The sequence below is a fragment of the Pseudophryne corroboree genome, chromosome 6, assembly GCF_028390025.1.
Source record: "Pseudophryne corroboree isolate aPseCor3 chromosome 6, aPseCor3.hap2, whole genome shotgun sequence".
NCBI classification, from domain to species: Eukaryota; Metazoa; Chordata; class Amphibia; order Anura; family Myobatrachidae; genus Pseudophryne; species Pseudophryne corroboree.
The window spans coordinates 736901274-736914336 of NC_086449.1; the positions used below are offsets into that span (position 1 = coordinate 736901274).

General features: G+C 45.9%; 1 protein-coding gene across 1 annotated transcript in view; it reads right to left on the minus strand.

Moving 5' to 3' along the window:
* CRACR2A (calcium release activated channel regulator 2A) overlaps window positions 1–13063 on the minus strand; it is a 416510-nt gene that overhangs the window by 98401 nt on the left and 305046 nt on the right. Inside the window, exons 14-15 of the mRNA XM_063928465.1 lie at window positions 9607–9688; window positions 4817–4931 (exon numbers count right to left, since the gene is read on the minus strand). Coding sequence (XP_063784535.1) covers window positions 4817–4931; window positions 9607–9688 — 197 coding nt within the window. The remainder of the gene's footprint in view (window positions 1–4816; window positions 4932–9606; window positions 9689–13063) is intronic.

Consider the following 13063-nt stretch of genomic DNA (forward strand, 5'->3'; position numbering starts at 1 on the left):
TCTCTTTCTGTCTCTCTCGTATCTGTCTGCCGCGATATGTAAAAAGCGGGACTGGCTGCTGTAATGTGTAAAAAGGGGGATGCTGTCTGCCATAATGTGTACAAAAAGGGGACGCTGTCTGCCGTAATGTGTAAAATGGGGGACGCTGTCTGCTGTAATGTGTAATAAGGGGGACACTGTCTGCCGTAATGTGTAAAAACTTAGGGGACGCTGTCTGCCGTAATGTGTAAAAAGGGGGACGCTGTCTGCCGTAATGTGTAAAAAGGGGGACGCTGTCTGCCGTAATGTGTAAAAAGGGGGACGCTGTCTGCCGTAATGTGTAAAAAAGGGGACGCTGTCTGCCGTAATGTGTAAAAAGGGGGACGCTGTCTGCCGTAATGTGTAAAAAGGGGGACGCTGTCTGCCGTAATGTGTAAAAAGGGGGGCGCTGTCTGCCGTAATGTGTAAAAAAGGGGACGCTGTCTGCCGTAATGTGTAAAAAGGGGGACGCTGTCTGCTGTAATGTGTAAAAAGGGGGACGCTGTCTGCCGTAATGTGTAAAAAGGGGGACGCTGTCTGCTGTAATGTGTAAAAAGGGGACGCTGTCTGCTGTAATGTGTAAAAAGGGGGACGCTGTCTGCTGTAATGTGTAAAAAGGGGGATGCTGTCTGCTGTAATGTGTAAAAAGGGGATGCTGTCTGCTGTAATGTGTAAAAAGGGGCACGCTGTCTGCCGTAATGTGTAAAAAGGGGGATGCTGTCTGCCGTAATGTGTAAAAAAGGGGACGCTGTCTGCCGTAATGTGTAAAAAGGCACGTCATCTGCCGTAATGTGTAAAAGGGGCTCTACCTGGTGTAGTGGCGCTACTGTGCAGCGTAATTTGAATAATGGAGACTACTATGCACCGTAGTATGAATTGGCATTATTTTGTGACCACGCCCCTTCCCCATGAAGCCACGCCCCTATATATTTTTCGCGCACTGCTCCTGTCTTGCGTAGGGGGGGGACGCCAATGCCGTTTCTTGCACACAGCGCTAAAATATCTAGTTACGGCACTGCATGCTGCTAATGATGCCCTCCCACAACCAAACTATCAACATTGGTGCCCACTGGTGTATCTATAAGGGGTGCAAAGTGTGCGGTGCACACTGGCCCCTGGGTCCAGGGGGGCACACACCGCATACTCTGCAACCATTTTCTTATACTCACCTCTCCCTCGGCCCAGCGCTAACAGCACGGCAGCAAAAATCACTCGTAAAATGTCCGCTGCAGCTATTTTCCACTGACTTGCCCGTGCGCAATAGAGCTGTCCCCAGGAACGCAGTGCGGGCACCATGTTCCCGTAAACCTGCGCATGCGCAGTAGACTCTGACACAATGCCAGAGTCTACTGCGCCACCAAAGAGGAGGTAGCCCAATCGGAGCCAGCACACAGACTCTCTCTTCTCTTAAAGCACCTCTGCTGGTGTCTATGGTTAAATTACTCTGATTCTTGCTCTTCAATGTCCATCTACAGTAAGATGCAGTTGACTGACTTGTATTGCTTTATGTGATTATCGCCCAGATTTATAAACATTTTTTTTACTAAAGTAATGTGAAAAAGGGTGTTTTTATACCCTTTTTGCATTATTTTAGTATCACCTGAATGTATTAAAGGGCTTCTCGAGCAGTTTTCTTGAAAAACTGCTCCAAACCCTTTAATTCACTTTTTTTTAGTAACCAGATCGCATTTCCCATACTTATAATGGGATATACGATCTGACCAAATTTACTAGGCAGAGAAAGCTGTGCAGAGAACCGGTAGTGTGATCACCTCTGAGCTGATTACAGTTTTAAAAAAAAGGGACCGGTGATCGGTGCGGGCTGCCGGTCATCGGGGTTCCTTGCTGCTTCTGTGACCTCCAATGCAGTAAAGTGAGGCTGCAAAGGGGCAGCTTACTTTACAGCAGCAGAAGTCACAGCAGCAGGGAACCCCTGTTGACAGGCAGCCCTCCAGAAGCATTGATCACCGATCCCTGGGTAGGTGAGTATCATCAGCGGTGGGGGAAGGGGTCGCAGGGTGGGGGGGATAGTCGCAAAGGGGGTTCAACCTGGTAATGGAGATGGCAGCAGTGGCACATGCGCAGCACATGCTCTGGGTATTTTTTACAAAAAAGTCCCCAATAAGGAGGGACAGAGCTTTCTCGTAAGCTCTGTTACTGCATGTGATATTTGCTACATCCATGCAACGTAATCAATTATCATAGGGCCTAATTCAGACCTGATCGTAGCCGTGCAAAACTTTGCGATCAGTTGCTCTCAGACATGCGGGGGGGGGGAATGCCCAGCACAGGGCTAGCCCGCCCCGGATGTCTGGCCCTACCCCCCCCCCAGCACAAGTACAACAGCATCACACAGCGATGATGCTTTTGTACTTGACGAGTAGCTCCCTACCTGTACGCTGGCAGGGAGCTGCTACCTGTCGCTGTCCGGGTCGCAGCGGCTGCGTGTGACGTCAGGCAGCTGCCGCGGCCCACCCCCTACACGGTCCGGGCACGCCTGCATCGCCTGGACTGCGCCCCAAAAACGTTTGGCCGCTGGCCTGCCCCCTCAGTCAGGCAGAGGCGGTCGCTGGGCTGAGATGGCCGTCGGCTGTCTGGCATGCGCCGGCGCACTGTAGTGCCAGCGCATGTGCAGTTCAGACCTGATCGGCTGCTGTACGAGAACGCACAGCAGCGATCAGGTCTGAATTAGGCCCATGGTACGGATTGGGTCGATTTTATCACATCCTCATCCTCAGATGCAGATGGTGACAAATCGGCTCTTATATAATCAGAGTCACATCCTTAATAATGGAGGGGAGGGGGGGGGGCACATTTTTGTGTTTGTGTCTCTGTTGTTCTGATAATCTGCATATTAAATGCACATACTGTACATAACAAAACCAAATTATAATACAAATAGCATATTGATTATGTGTAATAGAAAATTACATCTCAAGTAGCTTATATTAATATAATCTTAATGCTTATCTTGTTTTAATTGTGTCATTAAACTTCAATTTAATTTTTACTGTGTCCTAATTACAGCCTGCTATTATTAAGCCTTTAGCTGCCTGGGGTTTGTGTCAAAATATCGCCTTGGGAGGCTTCACCTTTTTGTTGTACTTTTTGCCAGGTGGCCGCTGCATCAGGAAAATCTTTATTGATTTTTTTTTTATGGCTTTTTGAGGAATTACAAGTGTTTTCACCCCGTAGTCCAGTAAGTACATGTTTTACCTAATTGGTATTGTTCAATGGAAAAATGAAAAAGAAAAAAATAATTCCAGTTTAAAAGGACATTACTGTACACTTGCGCCAAGGGTCTTTTTTGCTCGAATATACATCTAGTTGCACATAATGGGGATAATTCAGACCTGATCACTGCTGTGCGTTTTCGCACAGCAGCAATCAGATCTGAACTGCGTCGGCGCCGCACTGCGACGGCGCATGCCAGACAGCCGAGAGCTGTCTCAGCCCTGCGATTGCCTCTGCCTGCGGTTGCTGGGCGGGAGGGGGCGGGCTGACGGCATTTGGCCCCCATTGCAGGCGTGCCCGGACCATTGGGGGGACAGGCTGCGGCGGCTGTGTGATGTCATACGCAGCCGCTGTGACCCGAGCAACGACGAGTAGCTCCCAGCTAGCGCGCAGGAGCTGCGCTGGCAGGGAGCTACTCTTCCAGTACAAAAGCATCAACACTGTGCGATGCTTTTGGACTTGTGTGGGGGATGTCAGGCCTGACATGTGGGGCGGACTAGCCCGGTGCTGGGCGCCCCCCCGGCATGTCTGTGTGACTGATCGTAGATGTGCTAAATTTAGCACATCTACGATTAGGTCTGAATTAGGCCCTATAAACAGTCAGATGTGACTGCTATTGAGACTGCACTGATTTATATGAGACACTTGTATTTCTCTGTGTTAATGAGTTTGAATCTGTAAACCAAGCGCTACAATGCAGCAGACGCGGATTTTTTCAAGGCCAACCTCCGTTCTGCTTCATTTGGGACTTTGTACATATTGGACACTAATTTCTGTGTGGTAATATTTGCAGCCCCTCATCTCCTCATCTCTAGCACATATTTAGTGGTGTTTCACTGCGTCTGTGGTGCAAATATGATGCAGATAGAAAAAGTCACTGCGTTACACCAGGCATAGCACACAGCATGGTATATTGAGGCTAGGTGTACAGTATGAGGACTCATCTGTATATGACCAGTTGTCTGGCATGGTATGTATTAACATTCAATATCATGGACTTGTTTTAGACTTCTATCTGAAAGGCCGTGTTTCTACATCAAATTTTCTCCTTTTCAACATCAATTAGATTAATATTGCATGGATGAAATGTTAGGTTGTCAGGTAAGGATTTTTTAACCATGTATTCCTGTCAAGTGCTTCCTTAATTAATCTTTAGAATATAGGCTCTCACGAGCAGGGCCCTCTCCCATCATGTGCTTTGGCTTCCATTACTTATACTATCACCTACTCCATACTCCCTATAACGGCACCTATGGTTTCTGCCATCCTGCTGCGTACTTGAGTTCTGTAGCCGTGTTTATACTGTAAACCATGTACTTGCCCTGTATTTCCATGTAGTGTAAGTCAGTTTTTTTGTGTGCTCATTATGTACCTTGTTAGGCGCTGTGGAACTCTTGTGGCATCATATAAATAAAGGTTAGAAAGAAAGAAAGAAAGAAAGAAAGAAAGAAAGAAAGAAAGAAAGAAAGAAAGAAAGAAAGAAAGAAAGAAAGAAAGAAAAAGAAAGAAAGAAAGAAATATCATTATTCTCTAGCTACCCAGACTATGTGCCTACGTATCTTACCTCCACGCTGGTAAGCCATTGTCGCACTGCTGTAAACGTATCTTTGGAAGTGATCTCATACATCACGATGACACCATCAGCTTTTCTGAAAAATTGCTTGGTGATACTACGGTACCTATTACAACAAATATGAGATTCATATAAACATGCATTATTCACCACCGCACTCCATACAGCAGCTTAGCAAATGCTTTCAAAATTCAAATATAACTTTCTCTGTGATATCATGTGTTATATGCTTTAGAACATATCATTTCATAATTTTTTTTTAAATATGACTATTTAATCAGCATTTGAATGGCATTGCTTAATTTCTTTAACTATAGTGCTAATAGTAAGTGTCCTACTTTACTAGGGAATTGTCTATATTTCTACTAATAAATATATTTTTCAATGTCAACAAAATGGAATAAGAATCAATCAGCAGGCAGGCCTAGGCCAGGAATGAAACAATGTATAAGGCAACAGCACATGGGCTGAACACAGACTCTACAGCAGTCGGACGTAGCCGCATTTATGTCTACGACTTTTGTCAGTCCAATATCTGCGACTTTATGCAAATGTCATTACCAGTGACGTGCGGTGAGGTGAGGCAGAGCCTTTCCTGTCATACTAACATATACGCCAGAGTTTTGACTATATAAAGTATATGAAAAATACAAAGAATATATTAGAAATATCTCTTTGTATTATTCTAATCATTTTTATAGTCTCCGCACATCTCTGATCAACACTCACCAAATTTCCAGCAGTATATGCTGCTGCACCTGTGTATAATGCCCATATGAACCCTTAGGCTCATATATTGTGTGTAAATCTGGCTCTGGTACTAGCCAGTGCCTCCTCAACCTCACCTCACCACATGTCCCTGGCCACTACAACGTCCTTCCCCGGAGTACATCTGTGCATCTGAATGTGCAAGGACTGAGACCCCCACTGTCAGGATTCGTACATGCACCATCGAAATTTGCACCAGCCCTATGGGTGCAGATTTTCTTATCTGACCATGGCTTCCTATGTGAGCGATTAAGTACCTGTGTATGCGAACACTTCAGCGACACGACAGTCCCATAACACTTCTATAAGATAGACCATCTCCATGCATCTGAAGAGCTACCTCCTAGTCACGGCCCAGAAACACCCAAAACATTTTCAGTGTAATTCTACAGCTGCAACTCTGTACGAACACAATCGGGACTCACGTGTGGTGCAACTTCGATGAACATTAAAAAAAAAAGAAGCTAGTATTGGAATGGTCCAGGCCGGACTTGAACAAACAGTGGGTGATGCTCCAGATTCGTTGTATCCCAGTATATCTTGGAATAAAAGCATGGATGCCAACCCTTCTCTCTGTTGCCTACCCAACTGTAGACCCGATGCGGACTCTTTGGAAATCTTTAAAAAGGAGAAAAGGAGAACATGTGTTTCTTCGCTACTCTATCCTATGACCCCACTCTTCCACAATACTGATTTCCCCCCACCCCCAGGATGACTTCTTTCTCTTTTTATCATTGGCTATGGGCTGGGGCGGTATGCATTGACCAGTTGATGACTTCATCTGGTATGCTCTTCTTCAACCATATCTGAGAGACCCAGGATGTACTTGCCTCTGAGATATAGAGATACCTCCCCATTCAACATTTCCTACCAGCAGATCAATGTGTGAGGCTGCTCATAGACCCCTGACTTCTTTTGAATTATGATAATCCCAGACCCATCCTCAGCATTTCCTCTTCCCTGGCTATAACCTTCTCTTAGAGGATACTTTCTCTACATTGCCAAGCTTCATGACTAACTAGGAAAGGGATTAGGGCATCCAGCTAGGTCCTAAAGATTGGGACAAGATTTTTCAGAACACCATGTCATGCTCTGTTAGTTATTCGGTAGTGGAGACTCAGTTTAAGGTCCTTGCCAATGGTACAGATGCCCATCTGTGCTTGCTAGAATGTCCCCAGGGGTTCCTGCCCCAAGTTGGAGATGTGCCCTTAGCTGTTGGTTCCTCGTTTCATATCTGGTGGGAATGTACTGCGTTACACCCTTTTGGAACTTGTTAATTTATTTATCTAAAGAGATTATGTGACCTGTTTTCTTGCACATTAATACGATTGATTGTTCTGTATCATCCTACAAAAAGTCACTTTTGAAGCATCTTAATAGTGTGGCTAAAGCTGTAAATCCGGTCCTCCAGAGATCTCTGACTCCCCCAACCACATCGGAATGGTTCACCAGACTAGAGTTCTACATGGCGATTAATGATCTTACATTCACGGGGGGTGATTCAGATCTTATCGCTCGCTAGTAGTTTTTTGCAGCGCTGCGATCAGATAGTCGCCGCCTACAGGGGAGTGTATTTTAGCTGTGCAAGTGTGCGAACGCATGTGCAGCCGAGCGGTACAAAAAGATGTTTTGCAGTCTCTGAGTAGCCCAGGACTTACTCAGCCGCTGCGATCACTTCAGCCTGTCCGGGACCAGAATTGACGTCAGACACCCGCCCTGCAAACGCTTGGACACGCCTGCATTTTTCCAACCACTCCCTGAAAACGGTCAGTTGCCACCCACAAATGCCCTCTTCCTGTCAATCTCCTTGCGATCGGCTGTGCGAATGGATTCTTCGTAAAACCCATTGCACAGCAACGATCCGCTTTGTACCCGAGCGACACGCCTGCGCATTGTGGTGCATACGCATGCGCAGTTCTGACCTGATCGCAGAGCAGTGAAAAAAGCTAGCGTGCGATTAGGTCTGAATCACCCCCTAGGTATCTATCATATATAGAGAGTTCAGTGCTATCTGGGGACCGTGACTCCTATTTAAGGATTCTCTTTCCTATTCAGGCTACACTAACCAGATGTGTTAACTCGCTGCATAGTCGAATCAGTTCTTTTAAAATCTTTTCGAGTGGTTTCCCTTTCAATCTCTTCCCTTCTTGTGAGTTTATGTTTTGTCTTTCTTTTCTTTTGTATTTTCGATTCTGATCACTGGTTACTTTAACTTAGTGTTTATGATGTACAGTACTTATTTTGTTTCCCATTTCTGCTATGTCTCATATTCTGTTACTTTACTATTGTTTTAATGGAAAGCAGCTAGCTTCCCGACAAACGGGATCCTGGCCGTCGATAGACCGGTGCAGGGATCCCGAGGAAGGACACAATGCCGACGTCAATGTATCGACACCAAATGGGATGCCGGCATCAAAATACTTCCCGATTGCACTGACAGTGGAAAGCGCTGTCATCCTGCCGCGCGGGAGGGGGGGGAAGGCTTAGGTTTAAGCAGCAGAAGGAGGGTCAGGCTTAGTGTCCACGCTCAGGAACTTTAGGGGTAGGGACCAGGGAGGGAAGGTTAGGGTTGGGCATATAGAGGGGGAGGTTAGGGTTAGGCACCTAGCAGGGAGGGTTAGGTTTAGGCAGCGGGGAAGGGAAGGTTAGGCACCTAGCTGGGAAGGTTAGGCACCACCAGGGAGGGTTAGACACCCAGAAGGGAGGGTTAGTGTTAGGGTAGGAAAAAGATGAGGGTTAGGGGGCTAAATGTGGGGCTGTCAGGATTATGATGGACAGGATACCGATGTCTGTATACTGACAGCCGTCATCCCGTCCATCGGTTTATCATACTGAACCCATTTTAACTATATTGTTATTATTTATGTGGGTGTTTCACAGCCTTTGTCACTGACTTTGACTATAATTTCACACATGGGGTTGGGGGGTGTATCAAACCTTGGAGAGTGATAAAGTGGAGAGATATACAGTAACAACCAATCACCTTCTACCTGTCATTTTTCAAACACAGGAGCATATGTACTAAGCCTTGAATAGTGATAAAGTGAAGATAGATCTTTGGGGTCTATTTACTAAGCCTTGGTTGGCGATAAAGTAGATGGGGGGGGGGGGACCAGCCAATCAGCTCCTAACTGCCATTTTTAAACCAAACTTGTAACATGGCAGTTAGGAGCTGATTGTCTGGCACTTTATCTCTGTCCAAGGCTTAGTACACAGGTTCTCAAACTCGGTCCTCAGGACCCCACACAGTGCATGTTTTGCAGGTCTCCTCACAGAATCACAAGTGAAATAATTAGCTCCACCTGTGGACCTTTTAAAATGTGTCAGTGAGTAATTAATACACCTGTGCACTTGCTGGGTTATCTGCAAAACATGCACTGTGTGGGGTCCCGAGGACCGAGTTTGAGAACCACTGGCTTAGTAAATAGACCCCTTAAAGTGTATGGAGATAAAGTACCAACCAACCAGCTCCTAACTGCCATTTTTCAAACACAGCCTGTAACATGGCAGTTAAGAGTTGATTGGCTGGTACTTTTTTATCTTTCTCCAAGGCTTAGTAAATAGGCCCCTTTATCTTTCTCCACTTTATCTCTCTCCAAAGTTTGATACATTCCCTCTCCCACACCCACCCAGCAAGGTGTCAGCAAGGTCAATTTGCCCTTGTGGTAATAAAATAAACTTAAAAGGGCCAAATCAGTTTACTTTAGGCTTGATCAACTACGTTATATCTATTTCAGACCTTTAAATAAATACAGGAGAAACAATAATTTACTAATCATTATTAATTATTCTGTCATAGAGCCAGACAGAGCCTTATAATTAGATGTGAATAGGTTGGTACCTTACAGTAGCATTCTGCCCTCACTTCATTGGAGTAATGTTCCATTTGCATAACCACATCATAATAAACAATTTTCATAAGTGGAAATATTGGCCAGAATAACGAAGAGCTCAGCAATTAAGACAGATTCCCATTACACAAAGCAGCACTGCATTAATCTGTAATTAAGTACCTTTCTTGTCCAGCTGTGTCCCAGAGCTGCAACGCCACCTGGCAATTATCCACTGTCACCGTCTTTACACTGTAATCAATACCTGTGTGACCAGGGAGGAGACAGAAAGCAATGTATGATTTAACAAGCATAGTATAAGGTAAGGGCTATTTAAAAATAACGCTGAATGGTAAAACTCCATATATGAAGTTCCCTTATTGTCAAAGAGGTTTGAAGGAAGTTTCTTATTTTATTGTTTTAATTATTGTACAATTTGAAACTTGAATTCATATTATCAAACAAACCTCATAAGTATTGAACGTTACACTGTACAATTCAATGTACTTAATGATTGTCGGAGTTCAAAACTGTTGACTATTTATGTAGTGCTAATAACAGTAAGCACAGCAATATATAGACACGGGATGCGGTCAATTTACCTACAATCAAAATCCCAACGGTCAAAATTACGACATTTAAAATATCGACAAGATCAAAATACTGACATTTAAAATGTCGACAGGTCAAAAGGTCGACATGAGTTTTTCATGACTTTTTCATTGGAATCGACTTGTTCCTGCTTCACCATCCCAGTGGACCTGGAGGGGAATATAATAGTGCGCGAGGCGCCATGCACAAAGCTTGACGAGCGCAGCGAGCCATGCGAGAGGACGCGGTACACTTATACGGTGTCCATGTTGACAGACACACAAAAAACAATGAAAAACTTGTGTCGCCTTTTTGACATTTTAAAGGTCGGTATTTTGATCTTGTCGGTATTTTAAATGTCAATTGTTGTCGGTATTTTGAACGTCGGGATTTAGATTGTAGGTATTTCATACTAAACCCATAGACATATGTCTACTACAATCTAGTTCCACGTTATTCAAGTGGAAGCTTCAGGCAACTTCAGATTATCAGACATTTAATCAGTAATGTACATTTCCATTACCCTTAAATATGACTGCCGAACTGCTGCGCAGAACCGCTGTGTCTACGGCACAAACCTGATTCATCTTATCTGTTGTTTATCCAAAAGCAGCCAAGTAAATTAGATGTAACTTGAAAGATAAAGTTGCAGGAAGGTGGATTTATTATTTTTATATTTTATTGTGCACTGTATGTCTAGAGATATACAGATATATACTTATTCACCTTTCCTTTTTGCACCATATTGCGCCAGACACATGGTGGCACTAGGACCCTCTGCCACAAGTTGCATCGTAGCTGCGTCCAAAGTCATTTGTAGTGTCCTGGGCACTTATATAATCACTACTGGAAATACACTTATATAAAATGAAGTACAGGTTGAGTCTCCCATATCCCAAATTCCTGGGACCAGAAGTATTTTGGATATTTATCCGTATTTTTGATTATTTGCATACCATAATGAGATATCTTGGGGATGAGACCCAAATCTAAAACACATAATGCATTTATGTTGCATATACATACACCCTTAGACACATAGCCTAAAATTGGGTACATTCTTGCAGATGATCAGGGCGATTTTACCCTTGTCCCGAACTACACTAGCCGAAGTAATGAACGACGGAACAATCCCATGTTCTGCCCTTTATTACACTGCATGGCACAGCAAATTATATCTTCAGAGTGTCCTGCATGCACGACCAATGTGAAGATGTGACAAACGACTCATGGGAGTGTGCGACAGTGCGTACACACTGGATTATGTGAACAATTTGTTGTTTCGATTCATGAGAAATTGTGAGATCATTCATAATATCGTCTCGTGTGTACCCACCTTAAAAGTAATTTATACAATATTTTTAATAATTTAGTGCATTAAACAAAGTTTGTGTATACTGAAACATCAGAAATCAAAGTTTTCACTATTTCAGTCACGCTCAAAAAATTATGGATTTCAGATTCTAGAATATGGGAGACTAACGGAGATATTCAATTTGCCCCAAAGAGACATCAGGAGTAAAAAACCCCAATGTTTCTTCGGGTGCTGCGGTCGGGCTATTCGATTAGCTCGGCAGGTAAAACGTGCTTTTACACCCGTAAACACACAGGTTCAGTGAAACCTATGTGTTTTCGGGTGAAATAGCCCCGTTTTCGGATGAAAGTGGGGTTGTTGTCGGGGATTTTGCTTTGCCTGCCGGAGGCAGGTGAAACAAAATCCCTGATAAGCCGCGGCACGTGCCGGCTTATTGGGGCCAATTAGATAGCCCCCTATCCGGTGAGACTTATCACCCGACAGTGACAGGGCTAATTGAATATCCCGGTTAACCTGTATAGTGATATGGCAGAACAAATTCAAGACATGTCAAACCAAATTAGATATAGACAATATCTTGATATAAAAACATATACTTTTTTATTTGTAGTTACACAATGGATAAGCACATAGAAATGAATAGCAAGCAATTGTGAATATATCAACTGGTCTGATGTGCCAGCTCAGGATAGCATATACTGTATTTTGGATATCTCTCCTTAATATATAAAGAGTAAAAAAACTGCAATACAAGTGTAGAGCTGTGCCCTGTGTCCCAGGGCACATCAGAGGTACAGACCCTAGCTGTGGGCAGCGCTGGGGCAGCTTGTCTGTCCCCAGCGCCTGTCGGCGTACAGCAGCGGCGGGTGTCTGGTGCAGGGATCAGACGTTTCCCTGCACCAGATTGTCAACGGCGACGGGCAGCGGCGCGGCGGCGTATCAAACTTGGCGCCACTTGGGCCGCCAATGAGAAGCGCCGCCTGTGTCTTTTCAATCCCAGTGCCGTCCGCGAGCCAATCGCGGCTCGCGGGGCGCCGGCCAATCAGAGGAGGGCGCGGCGAGCCAATCGGCGCTCGCCGCGTCCTAGGCCCAGCCCCCGGCTTCTGACGTCAGACGCCGGGCAGGAGCCGAAGAGGAGAGGCGCGCGGAAGAGCGCAGAAGAGGACGCTGCCAGGAGAAGACGGGAGGCCGCGCCGAAGAGCGGTGAAGATCTCCGGTGGCCGCGGAAGAGGCCAGAAGACTCCAGGCTCCGGAAAGAAGATGTCCAGTGGCGGCTGGACGCGGAGAAGCGACGGCGGCGCCGCTGGCCAGGACACGCCGGCGGCCGAAGACTGATAAGGAGCGCCGGAGAGGCCACCAGGGGTGGAAAGGAAGAGAGCTGACGAAGCTGCCCCCTGGTGCCTCTCCCAGCGAGTCAGGTAGGCCCTTCTCAGGTGCCCCTGTACCCGCTCCTCCCTAGACCACCAGGTGTTCGGGCATTAGGCCCGTGGGCACAGTCAGGCCCTTCCGGCCTGTGGGCACATAGTCGGGCCCTCCCGGCCCGTGGGCACTATTGGTCAGGCCACCCCGGCCCGTGGGCACTATTGGTCGGGCCCTCCCGGCCCGTGGCCCTGTCAGCCGGGCACTAGGCCCGTAGCCACGGTAGTTAGCGCAGTAGGCGGGCATTAGGTCCGAGGGGCATACCAGGCATTAGGCCTGTGGGGCATTAGAGGGCATTAGGCCCTAGTTCATTTT